At 31.7% G+C, this 14720-nt stretch overlaps 2 protein-coding genes across 3 annotated transcripts in view; one reads left to right on the top strand and one right to left on the bottom strand.

Moving 5' to 3' along the window:
- The window catches only part of LOC108752684 (metabotropic glutamate receptor 8-like), a 125654-nt gene extending 123004 nt beyond the window's left edge, over positions 1-2650 (bottom strand). The window contains exon 1 of the mRNA XM_018493714.1: positions 2417-2650. Coding sequence (XP_018349216.1) covers positions 2417-2433 — 17 coding nt within the window. The 5' untranslated portion in view covers positions 2434-2650. The remainder of the gene's footprint in view (positions 1-2416) is intronic.
- A 7770-nt stretch (positions 2651-10420) lies between these two features.
- LOC108752672 (serine--tRNA ligase, cytoplasmic) lies at positions 10421-13145 on the top strand. Of its 2 annotated transcripts, XM_018493691.1 has the most exons (6): positions 10421-10499; positions 10621-11145; positions 11225-11509; positions 11583-11804; positions 12072-12328; positions 12413-12668. In XM_018493691.1, the coding sequence occupies exons 2-6, from the start codon at positions 10684-10686 to the stop codon at positions 12666-12668; spliced, it is 1482 nt and encodes a 493-aa protein (XP_018349193.1). In that variant the 5' UTR covers positions 10421-10499; positions 10621-10683. The 2 variants fall into 2 exon arrangements, with proteins under 2 accessions (XP_018349193.1, XP_018349194.1); XM_018493692.1 differs by lacking the exon at positions 10421-10499 and having other exon boundaries at positions 10684-11145; positions 12413-13145.
- The last annotated feature ends 1575 nt before the right edge of the window (positions 13146-14720 follow it).

Raw genomic sequence — 14720 nt, 5'->3', positions numbered from 1 at the left:
AAAAAAAGGGTTTTAAAGCTTGAAATCTCTACTTTTAAAAGCTTATCACATTTTTTAAGTTTATATGAGTTTGATAATTTTTACATACCAAAAACTACGAGCTGAAAAAGATAAAAAATTTTCTTTTCACTTTGGGGGTCTCTCACGTGCCCAAAAAAAATTTACGAAAATTTTCGACTACCCATCGTGAAAACTTAAAGCTTTCCCTACAAAATCATTTTTTAAAAATGTTCCTATAATTTTTTGTTTCTGAGTTATTCGCGAGTTAAGTAAAGAAGCATTCTGATTTCGATTGCTCATAACTCCGATAAAAATCATCATATCGCAATTTAAAAAACAGATTCTTAAAACTGAAACTTTGCTCTAGCGAATGATATAATTGTAACGAAAATTTCGCAACAAATAAAAAAACTTTTGAAAAATCAATGAAAAAATCCGCACGGACTTTCTGGACCACCCAATACAAACAACAACAAGAGTGAAATGGTGAAGGCAGACCATTCAATATCCTGAGACGTTCTGTCGCTGAATATCATGTCGTGAGGCATTAAATGGGCACCTGTCACAGCACATTAAGATGCGACACGTCATTGTGTGCGTTAAGAAAGGATACATGCGCTTTGCATGCAATAGCAGAGATTCACGACAAACTGAACTGCATGCTGAGGAAGATTCTAAAATTGGCAAACAGTAGTAATAAACAGTACCATTGGTACTCCTTAAATATAAGCATTTTATTTACGTTGAATGTCTGATATTTTAATTTAGCTCATTTGTCGGTTATGTGTTAATTTTAATTTTTTTAATATTGTAACTTTTTAATTTCGGATATATACGTGAATATTTAAAAAAACGCACAGATTATAATTCTTAATTTTTTTAGCATTACAGCATAAAATTTTGAATAAAAACAAAAAGTTTTTAAACGATCTTTGCAATGCTTTTTCATGCAATCGATATCCCCTAACAATATCTTTCCGCTTATCGATAGTTTCTCGATAAGCAAAGCTTTCTTTTATTTGTAGCTGATACATTTTTATTTTTTAGCTGGAATATACTCGGTAGCAGAGATATTACTAACGCGCGTCTGCCAAGATCGCATTTGCGTCGAAATGAATTGCGAAAATAAGATACTGATTTCCTGGGAAACATCATCGGATTAAATATTTATGATATTTCACATTTTAGCCCTTAAAAATTTCGCCATTATATTATTTGCAGGTAAGAACGCTATGAAAATACTGAGATTTTTATTTACATTTTAATGTGAAAGATTTCGAATTATCATCAAAAGTTCAAAAAGTTTTCAAAAGTTTTCAAGAAGGCTTTGACCTCTTAATTATATAAATAAGGAAGTAAATTTATCTCTCGAAGATGACATTTATTACCTCAAGTCATAAATATACACTACGCGTTAGGGGAAAATTTCAGAAATGAATTTCACGTTAGTCATATACTATCGGACATCTTGCACGAATTTATTCGAAAAAGTTGATGATTCCAATCAATATCAACACAATCTATATTAATATATTAAGTAGAAGTATCGTTGGTGCACGTATCACGACAGAATAGGGAACAAGTAATGTAGTCACATATTCGTCACAGTAGGCAGCAAACAAGAGACAAACGCCAACGTTAAATGCACCCCACACACACATTATCCCTATCCACTTTCTAGTTTCCCAACTAAAATGAAGAGGAACTGTCTCGACATCCTATTTCCCTCTGAATCTCTCAGCGATGCAACTAACCAAAATGAGATAGTTAAATTTTTTTTACTGTGTAACGTGATCTCATATTAAACTGAAGGGTAGTCTAGGGAAAGATAAGAGTTTAATTTGATTTTAACTATCTCTGAATTAATTCGTTAAAGACGACGCAAGCTGTTCCTGCGCGCAACAGATACGAGAAATTTACGATGTTAAAACGCAGACAAAAGATGACAGAGAGATTTTTCGAATTTTTATTGAGTAAGTATTTAAACCGTTGTTTTTGATAAATTTAAGTAGAATTAAATCAATTTAATATTAATTTTTATCTAATACACTCTGCGTTGTATAAATATAAAACACATTCAAAGTATTATACTTTATATTTTGAGATTCAAATGTTTTTATCTTGACACAAGTGAGGAACTTCTTGTTAATTAACTACTGAATAAGATTACACATACAATATCTAATGACTGCAATAATTCATTCACAATGCAGCAACGAAAAATTGTCATTCTACCATTAAATAGTAATTTCAACAAATCAATATCCAGCAACAACACAAATGATAATAACATAAAAAGAAGAGCCATTCGCCGAGCAGTAATAAAAAAATAACGATATCCATGAAAGAATGAAAGAAGGAATATCAACGCGTAAAACACAACAGCTATAGACAGCTTTGTCCAATTAGAGTTTACCAATCAGATAGTCGCATATCCGCTATCGAACACCAAAAAGCGATCCGTCTCCGTCGACAATCCCATTATTTAGCAACGCAAAAGATAACATCACCATAAGAGTCGCGTTCACTAGTAAATAGTTAAATAACACATATAGGGCACAATCACATGCCGCGCAGAAGAGGGGTTCAACGGAGAGCAATCCCATATATATAGGACTACCACCCCTACGTCCACGCAACAACAGGCAGAACTACTGCCGTTCGCAATACTGTCGTTCTTTCTTTATGTCAACGTACGCTGATCGTCCCGAAGAAGCAACGTCGTTGCTGGCGTCGACGAAGCTGCTTGATTTATCGCGGTTGGCGGGAGAGAAAAGGGACGAAAAAAGAGGAGCTCTTCTCGTTCGCTCGCCCTCTCTTTGTCTCTTTCGCTCTTAGTCGAGGCCGGGGAGCATCATGACGGGGATATCGTTCTCAAAGAGAGGATGGTTCGTAACGACGTACAACAACGACCGCGGCGCCGGTACCGCGGGTCAGACTGAAATCCGCGCGAGCGGTACTCAGCACACTCAGCGACTCAGCCTCTTATAGGAAACGTTGGGGCGCAAGCGCTACCGGTGGGGGTTACTGGTTGCCCGAGAGGGATGGGCCACGTTTCAAAAAGAGAAGCTCCCGTCGATCCACCCCCGCACGGATCGATCGACTTTTCATCGACGCCCGTCGAAATACGAGCAACGGAACGTCGTCATCATCGTCTCCTCTTCGTACTTAAATTAATCCACAACCGAGTTAAATGATAAAACATAATCAATGTTATGTAACACGAAGGGTACAAAAATTGAAGAGAATGGGCGAGTAATCATGGACTAGAGTGTAATTAGCCTATATAGACTAAAAAGGGAAAACGTGGCGAACATTACGTTAATGAGAAGTACGTTTAATAGAAACTAATGTTTGCTCTTTCCTAAAAAAAAAAAAAATCCATTTTTTGCCAAGCCTTTCGAGTTTAATCTTCTACAAAAGAGACTTGATATATCCTATATTATATAAAAATATCCGAATTATATTAGTCGGACAATAAAATAAAGCAGAGTATTTTAAGTTTTATTGAGATAATTTATCATTTTTTTCTGCAAGTATGGTTTCCAGAAAAATGTATAATGAATTTCTAATATTGTCTTTTGATTTTATATTATATAAATATCAAATATATACAATTAACGTATTATATGTATCAAACAATCATTCAAATGCACATGCTAGCGCACAAAATTAACTCAAGTTAATTCATTCAATTTTATCTTACTCGTCAAAATAGTTACTGTACATAATTTGTATTCATAACTTTCAAATATTATAGATCTTATATATATAAAATTTAATTACTACTATATTATATATCTATTGTTTTTGAAGAAATTTTTTAATTATCAAGAATGTTTTCAGAAATTTTTATATTATTATAATTTAATTTTTCATCATAAAAGCAAAAAATATTGACTTACAATTAGCAGTGATATTAACAAACATTTCTCGAATACGTACAACAATTCACGACGGATAGATAAGTAATTTAACGATCAACACACTGAATTTAACACGCGTAAACTAAATTAGTCAAGGATGCAATGAATGTATCTTGTGCAGTATATACAATGCATATATACAATGCATATATACAATGAACAACACGTATGTACATATGAAATTTAAATTATTAGATTACTCGTTTATACAATCGAATAGATAAAATGCAGTTATGCAGCAAGTTAATTAATATTTACAATGTCAAATATCATAATCACATATGCTTTTTTATTTATTTGATCATTGGCTGCGTTCAGCGGACTCAACAGTTCAGCTCGCTGTTATTGGTGTATTCTTTTAGATCATCCAATCAGTATTTTAGATCTGGAAGAATACATCAATAGCGCTCACTGTTGAGTCAGCTGAACGCAACCATTATGAACGCATAGAAAAAAATAACCCTTTTATTATTTATTTTCACATTTTTCTACCATAAATATATGTAAATATTGTAATTTTGCTCGATGCATATACTGAATTTTATAAATATCATTTCACGATTGTTTATCTATATAGTGAAAAGATGAATAAACTCGATAGTCATAAATTTAAAAAATCTTAAAACACTGCAGCAAAACGCAAAATATTTTGTCAATAGTAAAACTGATGTAAAAAATATACTAAACCAAAATCTAAAATACGTATATAAAAGCATTTATATAATATTATATTTATTATTACATTTATATTTAATATTATATTTATATAATATTATATAATATTATATATTATTAATGTGTGTTTACATAATAATTTTATGCTATCGCATTATATTTTACCAATATAATCAGAGCATCTAAAATGTAGGTGTGTGATATATGTATATTTCACATACATATATACGCACATATATTTAAAATGTACGTATTTTAAACTTGTAAAGTGTTTCATCGTTGTAAAATTGAATAGCTAATTCAGTTGGCTTTAAAACAGCTGTTTTCACAAGGAAATATTAGTTGAACTTAGAAAATTCATTATTCTGATTTGTTAGATTCACGTGCACAACCTAAATACCTTCGTAGAAAATATCAATTTGGCGTAAAGGAGCTATAATGCAGAGAATTAGTAAGTAATATGTAATATAATTCTCTTCATTCCTATCTCTACGAAACCTTTATAAATGCGCGAAGAATTTAACGCAAGTCAATTAAATTAGCCTTCATTTCTTTAAAGGGATGTAAGAAATATTATAGATGACCTTCTCTTTCTAAAATAAATTCCCTAATTTTACGATTAATTTTCTGTTAATATCCTTATTTTAATGATATATGATTACACAATTTTTATAAATAAGCAGAAAATTCGATAATTTATTTCATTTTAGCAAAAGTTTAATTAATGTAGAAAATGTGCGCGAAAACGCTCAAAAAAGATAATCTCTAAAAATATTTTAACAGTTAAATTATAATTACTTTTTTCAATTTTTTTGAACAAATTATGAAATAACGAATTAATATAACATTAATTTGCGAATTGATATTTACATTTTAGATACGAGAGACGCGCTAGAAAGCTTTAATAAAATTTAAATTCAGCACAAATGATTTAATTATTATTTGTATTGTGAATAACGGAAACGTATCTTATTTAACAAACGAAATATATAGACGTATACATACATATAAAATGATAAATCATTTATAATTATATGAAGAATTCACGTTTGCTTCAGGTATCTATTATAACTATTATGCATTATAACTTCGGGTGTTCATTATAACTACAACCAGTGTGAATGGCACGCGAACTGGAGAACTCTATGCAAAATAAACCCAGTTTTCTTCACCAAACTTGGCAAGAAATAAGCGGCCAAGAACTCATTTCGTTTCTCCCTTATCATCTGAATTTATCCCCGCTATCACTGCATCTGACGCTAGTCGTCATTGCTGAATAAGTTACTTTCCTACTTAATCTTTAACTTCGACACCCTTTTCACGGCGAAGACAAACTAAGGATTTAGATGCAATGCTGTTAAATTTTAAAATACGAATCAATGATAGCTGTATCTGATAATAAGTTAGAATACTAAAAATATCGAAAAACAAATTTTATAAGAGTAATAAAACTGGAATTTGTATTGTTATATACGTTCCCAAGTAGAGAAGAGAGTGTATTTCTGTCATAAATATATAATTTTATAGAAATGCTTTTGTATTGTACAAAATATAATAAAATATTATTATAAAAAGATAATAAAATATTATTATATTGGAGATGATCCCGAATACTAAATAATTACCCAATATTTTTATAATGCAATAATAGAAAATTGCCATTATTACTATTTTAGTCATCTATAATATATATATGCATATATGTATTGTATATTTTTTTGTTAGCATAAATTAAGACATAATAAGGTAACGATATATAAAACACTGCAGTTTTTAATGAATGTATAAATATTTCGTAATTATTCTCAACAATAGATTTTTGTAGAATCATTCTATACTGTTTTGTAAATCGAAAGACATTGTTACAAAATAGATATTTGATTAATTATAATAATAATAATGTGTCCACTCACCAAGATCGTATACCATATTTATTGTGCTGTTTCTCTGTTTATCATTAAAACAATTATATATAAATATTAATTATAAAATAATTATTGTATTATTATTGTATAATTAGAATATAATTTAAGACTTGATTTTGAAAATGGTCATGTGAAGTTTTCTTTATTAACAATATTTAACCATTTATTATCTCACGGCATAAATTAACAGTTTATGGCTAACATAAATGATCCTTTAGGCTTAAGAAGCGTTTATTCAGACCGTAAACTTAACTTATGCCATAATCAATAAAGTTCAATATAATTTCAATGTTTCCGCTCATAATAATGATTTACAGAATATATAATTTATATTATAATCATAAAATTAATTCAAATTAAGGACTCTATTTTGTAACCCAACAACTGGTAATTATATCGTAATTACATCGTCATTCCAGGTTTGTATATGATAAAAAAGCTGCGCAAAGAAAATTAATGTAACGATATCATTACGTGAAGAATTATAGAATAGGATCCTTAACTTTAACGGCAAGTGGCAGCACATAAATCTGTGTAAATCATTGTATTGATAACCTATCAATTACGGTATATATTTACGGCCTGTATAAATGCTCCTTTATTATACGTACGATCGCGATTATCGCGGCACTGTCACAGTTTTCCTTACTTGCGATATCCACGTTAAATTATATACGTATTTACTAGGTTATTTCGGAAAATTGCGAGCGCGAGATCTAAAACATACTCGATCGTGTTTTGCTTTAATGCAATGTGAATGTATCAGCGCTCATCGAGGCATACCGCATAACTCGAATTGTCGGAAATGTGCTTCGATATATGCACAACTTCATATATCCGTGCGCGAGTTGAAGCATTGTATAATAATAGCCTCTATAATAAGATTCGGAACGTGTAAAAACACACACATAAATGTATAGTATAAAGTGTGTTAACGATGTGAAAAATAACTGATATCGAAAAATGTGAACAGTCGCTCGTTCGCTCGAATTCATGATGAAATCCATGCTCGAATAGTGAAATTTATAGTCAAATCCATGCTTGAATTGACGTGATGTCAAATAAATTCGTAAACCTATTCGAATTCCGATAATTGCTCCATACATAGTCTATATATATATATATATATATATATATTTACTCGACTACAAGCGCACGCAAAAGTATTAGTTGAGAATTAATGTTACATAATATTGAATAATCTGTTAGTTTTCGATGAGATGGTAATGGTACGTAATGCATGTAATCGTGTGATATCATTATTTAATGGTTTTGTTCGCGAGTTGTGTATATTTATAATAAGTTAAATAAAAAATATGAGATTTTTCGAGGTTAATAGCAATCACTCGTGATATGATTCGAAATTAACAGACGCGCTATACTCTATTTTTGGTGATTTTGATATTTATATTCGCTTCAAATATCTGTAAAACACGTAACTAAAATTTCTATATATTTTAGATTTAAAAAATTAACATGATACTATTCGATAGAGCACCGTTTCAGCTTTAAAAATCTGTTTTTTTTTTAATTACAGTACGATGATTTTTAATAAAGTTATGAGCAATCAAAGTCAGAATGCTCCTTTTTATTTAATTCGCGAATAATAAAAAAACAAAAAATCGTAGAAACACTTTTAAAAAACGATTTTGTAAGAAAAACTACAAACTTTCATGATATAGATAGTCAAAAATTTTCGCAAATTGTTTTTGGCAGATGACCCACAAAATAAGAAGAAAAGTTTCCCTTTTTTTCAGCTCGTAGTTTTCTATATATAAAAATTACGCATAAATTCAAAAAATATAATAATCATTCAAAAGTAAAAATTTCAAGCTTTAAAACTTTATTTAAATTTAAATTTTGATTATTTTTAACAAAGATATTGTATACATAATTTTGAGCTAACAAAATACCGTTTTTCCCCTAACCCAATAAGTACATATAGAATATTAAATAAAAAATACGACGAAGTATTAATTAAGAAATATTTGACACCTAAAAATCTATAATAATTTATTGAAATGAGGAGCAAGTTATTGAACCTCTGTTTTAACCGCAAACTGCAAAACCGGTCTCTGGTATTTATAGTCCGTTCTTATTTTAAAGCTGTCTTAAGTAATGTCTTAAGATGCTAAAATGGTCTTCTGATTGGTTCTTGATATCTTAAGACAATCTTGAATTCAAGAATCAATTATATATGACCCGGTAAAAAATTTTTCATGCATGAATATGTATAAATATATTTCATATATGATTATATATGTTTACAGATATTTATGTATATTTATACATATTTATACATATTCATGCATGAAAAATTTGTTACTGAACCGACTTATGAGCATTCCGACCGTCTTCTTTTTCTTCTAATTCTTTATAGACTTTATACCTTATGTGGATTTCCGACCCAATAATATAAGTCACAGCCGTCACAGGTTACAGTACCAGACGATTTTGACCATCTTGTCATGTGAGATCTGTTCTTTTTAACTGAATTTATTGCATAGTTTATTTTTCTACTTTTTCTTTTTATGTTGTAGAAAAAATATTAGCATTCAAGATCTCCAAGCCTAAAGTTTCAAAATTAATATCAAGATACTTCTCAAAAATTACGTAAAGGGTATGCGTCTTGTAAAACTGTTGAATCTGATGCTACCTGCAAAATTAAAATGCAGTTTTTAGTAGACATTTATTATTAAAAATCTATGATTTTTTATTATATATAAATACTGTATAAATACTTTTAATACTATAATATCTTATTATACCGGGTGTTTTAGACCCGTACAACTCTTTTATCTTCGCAGGATAAGATCCAATCGTAATAATGTCCTTTTGAGAAAGGCCATTGGAGATTATTCTTCTTATTTTCATTTTTATACAAAAAATTCATTTTTACATAAAAATAAAAATAAGAGGTACAATCTCTAATTTGATCTTGACAAATGTTATCCAAGACATGATCCTGAACAATATTCAAGAGGTTTTAGCCGTCGGTCGGACATCTTGCGTAATGCTAATGCCGACGGTACTGTAACTTTCAAAATCTTATAATGTGAAAAATACTCAATAAAAAGTAATTTTATTATAGTAGATTTTGAAAAGAGTCGATATCAGCTATTTAATACTGAAATAAAAAGTTGGGTGTTCTATTTAAAAAAATCGACGTGACTTTGACGACGCCATTTAAGGTTTAAAACTGATAAGATTAGTAAATAGATCTTTTTAAACCTTATATACAACTTCTGTCTGAACATTTTTACGATTGGACCTTATCCTGCGAAGATAAAAGGATTGTACGTGTGGTCTGAAACACCCATATATTGCCGAAGAATCACAATTTTTTCTCTACAGTTATCTCTATTGATAATTAAACTCGGATGATAACATTAAAATCACAGTTTTAAATAAAAATCGAGTACTACTATATTTTATATATATATATCCACTATAACTGTGGGTGAAATATCGTTTTTTTTCGCTGCTTTTCTTCACCCCACAGACTCTCGTGACTCTCAGTATGGAGCATGCGCATTGCTGACTAGATGCATTCTATCTTTACCGTGTCAATCTTCTCAGCTTTCTATCTCCATCCTTATCAATTTTCTGAGCTTCAGCCGAATGTACATATATACATATATATAGGGATTGTAAGCCTATGTTCTTTCCAGTAGTATATGTTCTAATGCCTAATTCACATTGTACGCAGTAAGCGTCAAGCAGCGGAGCAGCAACCAATCAGTAAAGGCGATATTACATTATATTTACAGTAGCGTAAACAATATCGCCTTGCTGGTTGGTTGCTGCTCCGCTGTTTGACGCTTGCTGCGTCCAGTGTGAATTAGACATAAGGGCGCGTTCACTTCATAACTCTATAACCTCAAATTATTTCGGGTCAGGCAAGAAGATCGTGACTGATCGTAATCAACTAGTCGTTATCAATCGTTGACAGACGATCGTTGTCATTTAACAGGTAAAAAAATACGTAAATATATCAAGAGTTAAATAAATGTCCGACAGAAAGAATCGTATTTCGATCTATATGATCTATATCATCGTCGGCAATATTGAATTGTATATCTGTTCTGTCACAGCTGGTTGAGGTGCCACGTGTGTGCGGCAAAGTATCCTCTAACGCCGAACGTAAAATAAAAATTATGGTACTCGACTTGGATTTCTTCCGTAAAGATAAAGGTTTCGATCCAGAAAAAATCCGGGAGAACCAAGAAAAGCGTTTCAAAGATGTAGAACTAGTAAATACCGTAATCGAGAAGGACAAACACTGGCGGCAATTGCGTCATCGCGCCGACAATTTCAATAAGTTAAAAAACTTATGTAGTAAAGAAATCGGTGAGAAGATGAAGCGGAAGGAGCCGCTTGGCGACGATGATAACGTACCCCAGGCAATTGTTGACAATTTGGACAACTTGACTTCGGAAAGCCTGAAAGCATTGACGGTGACACAAATTAAGAGAATACGTACTCTTATCGATGATGCCATACAGAAAAACGATGAGAACTTAAAGATTATTGAATTGGAAAGGAATGCTGCACTCAGGGAGGTCGGAAATCATTTGCATGAATCTGTGCCTGTCAGCAACGATGAAGAAGAGAACAAAGTATGTTCGATTAATACATCGCTTATTTAAACTTGCTTGTTCTTAGTGTCTGTTATTTATCTAATCTATACCACATTAGGTGGAAAGAACATGGGGAAACTGCATTGATAAAAAAAAATATTCTCATGTTGACCTCATTCATATGATTGATGGAATGGACGGAGAACGTGGAACAAATGTCTCTGGTGGACGAGGCTATTTTCTTACTGGTCCAGCGGTATTTCTTCAACAAGCCCTAATACAATTAGCATTAAAGAAATTATTCAAGACAGGCTACAAACCTCTCTACACTCCATTTATTATGCGGAAAGACGCAATGCAAGAAGTAGCACAACTTTCTCAATTTGATGAGGAATTATATAAGGTAAGGTTTTTTTAGTTTTAATATAAGATATTTTTTAATTTATATTTATAATTGTCCTATTTTGTTCTATCAGGTGATTGGCAAAGGTAGCGAACGTAACGAGGACAAAGAAATGGAAGAAAAATACCTCATTGCTACCTCTGAGCAGCCAATAGCAGCTTTTCATAGAGGCGAATGGATAGCCGAAAATGCTTTACCAATAAAATATGCCGGAATCTCTACTTGCTTTAGACAAGAAGTTGGTTCTCATGGACGAGATACTAGGGGTATTTTTAGGGTACATCAATTTGAAAAGGTATCTGAAATTAAATAAGAATTGTCAGCCAATCATTTAACATTAGAAATGATTTCTATCAAGATTTCCTATTAGTCACCTATGCATATTATACATTTAAAAAATTCAAATATAGGATAAGAGATTGAAAGCCCGTGAATTACGAATCTGCCAGTCTCACATAAAATCATGTGGTATCCCAAGTAAAAATTAACTATTCATAAAACAATAAATTTAATGTATATGTAAAATAATAAATTTAATGTAATTTTATTGTCTTATTTATAGATAGAACAATTCTGCCTTACCTCGCCTCATGATAACAAATCCTGGGAAATGATGGAAGAAATGATTTCCAATGCGGAAAAATTTTATCAGGCTCTAGACATTCCTTATCGTATAGTTAATATTGTATCTGGTGCATTGAATCACGCAGCTTCTAAAAAATTAGATTTGGAGGCTTGGTTTCCTGGCTCGGGTGCATTTCGCGAACTCGTATCATGTAGCAATTGCTTGGATTATCAAGCAAGAAGATTGCTAGTCAGGTCAGTGGATTAAATAAATATAAATATTGCTACCTTTCCAATCAATTTATCGCAAAAACCTTATGAAATTCGTTTAATCTACAGATACGGTCAAACGAAAAAAATGAACACAACGACAGACTACGTTCACATGTTGAACGCGACAATGTGTGCTGTGACGCGTGTAATTTGTGCAATTTTGGAAGTACATCAAACGGAAACTGGCATCAAAGTGCCAAAAATTTTGGCGGATTACATGCCTTCCGAATACGAAAATGAGATTCCGTTTGTGAAAACTGCTCCGATCGACGAGATTGAAACGAAGAAACAGAAAAAGCAGAAAGAAAACATATCTAAGTAGCACAGTTATGTGAATGAAATGGCGAAATGAAACAAGTGAACTATAGATATTATTTATTGCATTTTTTTAAATGTTCCATTATGATTTAACCGAATCGTGCAAAGCTATGTGTTGTAATAGCTATTTAAGAAAATATATACACGAATGTGTTTTTGGCTTCTCAATGTCGACAACTCTTCATGTCGTCACTCAACAATACTTTATTTCCTTGACTCATCAGAAGTTATAAACTTTTGATTCGCAAGAAAATATTTCCTCCGGCCGCTTTTATATCCGGCCGCAGAGACAAAAGTTGTTTGAATATGTAACATCCCCAAATATCGTAATTTATTACCTTTATTACTCAAGAAGGCATGTATCCGTTCAACGATTGTATCAAGCTTAGAACAATTGGCGATTGTCAACACAGATTACAACATTTTATTTGATAACACTTGTTCAATATTTTTATAATCAGACATCGGTATATAATATATATGATTTTGTAATATACATTTGATGAAGAATATTTTTCGTATATAATATTCCATATTTGTCTGCTTTCTAAAAACTCGTAATATCTCCGTAATGTGCTAAGAATCCTCTTTCCCTTTTTATTTTTAATATTATCAGTATTGTTAATACTAATATACATACAAGAGGCCATTAAAATGTCTCCACCAGAACAATGCACTTCAGTGTATATTCGTGAAAAGAAAAAGAAAATAAAAGAACTTTTTACGGCACTTCGCCAACAAGCTACGGTCTCTATGACGATTATGTTTACTATTTAGAAGAAAAGCATATGCCAATCTTCATTTGTAAAACTGTTACGTATACTAATAATAATTGATATAATAATATTTTGGCCAGGCATAAGATAATTCACCATACTGCCTTTCTACCTTATAATAAAATATAGACTTTACATTGTTACAAGTAAATTTTCATATAATACATTTCATATACAGGGTAAATTATCATCGTTCGCAGCAACGTGCCTCGCCGAAATAATGTTAAATTTCACATTCTTATTATTTGCGGCCATAGCACTACGATTTATTACTGAGCAGAATAACTTCAAACAGCAAGCTAAGGAAGTAAATTGCCGAAGTATAAAAATGTTTGGCAGAAATACCGTGTTTATAAATATTGTACGATCGACTGAAGAAATTGCCATGTCACGCGCAAGATTGAATGTATTTTTTAATAGAAAACGATAGTATCGAGCTTTCAAACAAATTTTAAGCTTTCATCGAAGATCAAAAATCTAGCAAACTTATGTGAATCGAAGAAAAAACGGGCGTGCACGCTTAATTTTATATCATTGTATGTACAACAGGCGAAAACATCAATTTTGCGTAATGGGGGAATTCCAATAAAGAATGCCACAAATGTTGTTCGATTAATTCCTCATCTCACGTTCTTGCTTTCGCCTCTCAGTCGCTCCTTAGAAAAAGTAAACGCATTTTTAAGTCGAAACAGCCGTGTATACGTGTATTTGTGTACCTGGTAATTTGGTCCAACAACTCTGGTACTCGTTTTAAGGGCGTCAGTGTTAAAATCTGCCAATCACCATCGGCTCATTCATCCGCAAAACGCGCTCGGTTCGCATTCAGCTCATAACACGTTGAAACGATGATTCATGAGATATTGATACAGGCACAATGGTAAAATCGGCAAATGAACAACTTATGGTAATAAAGTGTAAAAAGAAATAATAATCTCTCTCTCTCTCTCTCTCTCTCTCTCTCTCTCTCTCTCTCTGTCTCTCACACCTTCCCAAAGATTTTCTTTTCGTATCTAATACTTCTACATTTGTCGATTAGATACAATTAAGAAAAAATATACATGTGTTATATATCGCTTCTTTCTTTTTCTCTTCTTTCCAACGTAATTCCACGGAGTTCACACGCAAGAACGCCGATATAATTTACACTTAAGAACGCACTCCAGAGATATTGCTTGATGATACTGAAATGGATCATAATGGGGCTGTATTAGTCGATCACGTTTCAGGGTATAAAGCGGACTGCTTGTCTCGTTGGATTGGTGCAGATTTTAATGCCTCAG

This window comes from Trachymyrmex septentrionalis, unplaced genomic scaffold (genome assembly GCF_001594115.1).
Source record: "Trachymyrmex septentrionalis isolate Tsep2-gDNA-1 unplaced genomic scaffold, Tsep1.0 scaffold60, whole genome shotgun sequence".
NCBI lineage: Eukaryota > Metazoa > Arthropoda > Insecta > Hymenoptera > Formicidae > Trachymyrmex > Trachymyrmex septentrionalis.
The sequence above is the reverse complement of the archived record's forward strand: the minus strand, read 5'-3'. Positions and strand labels throughout refer to the sequence as shown.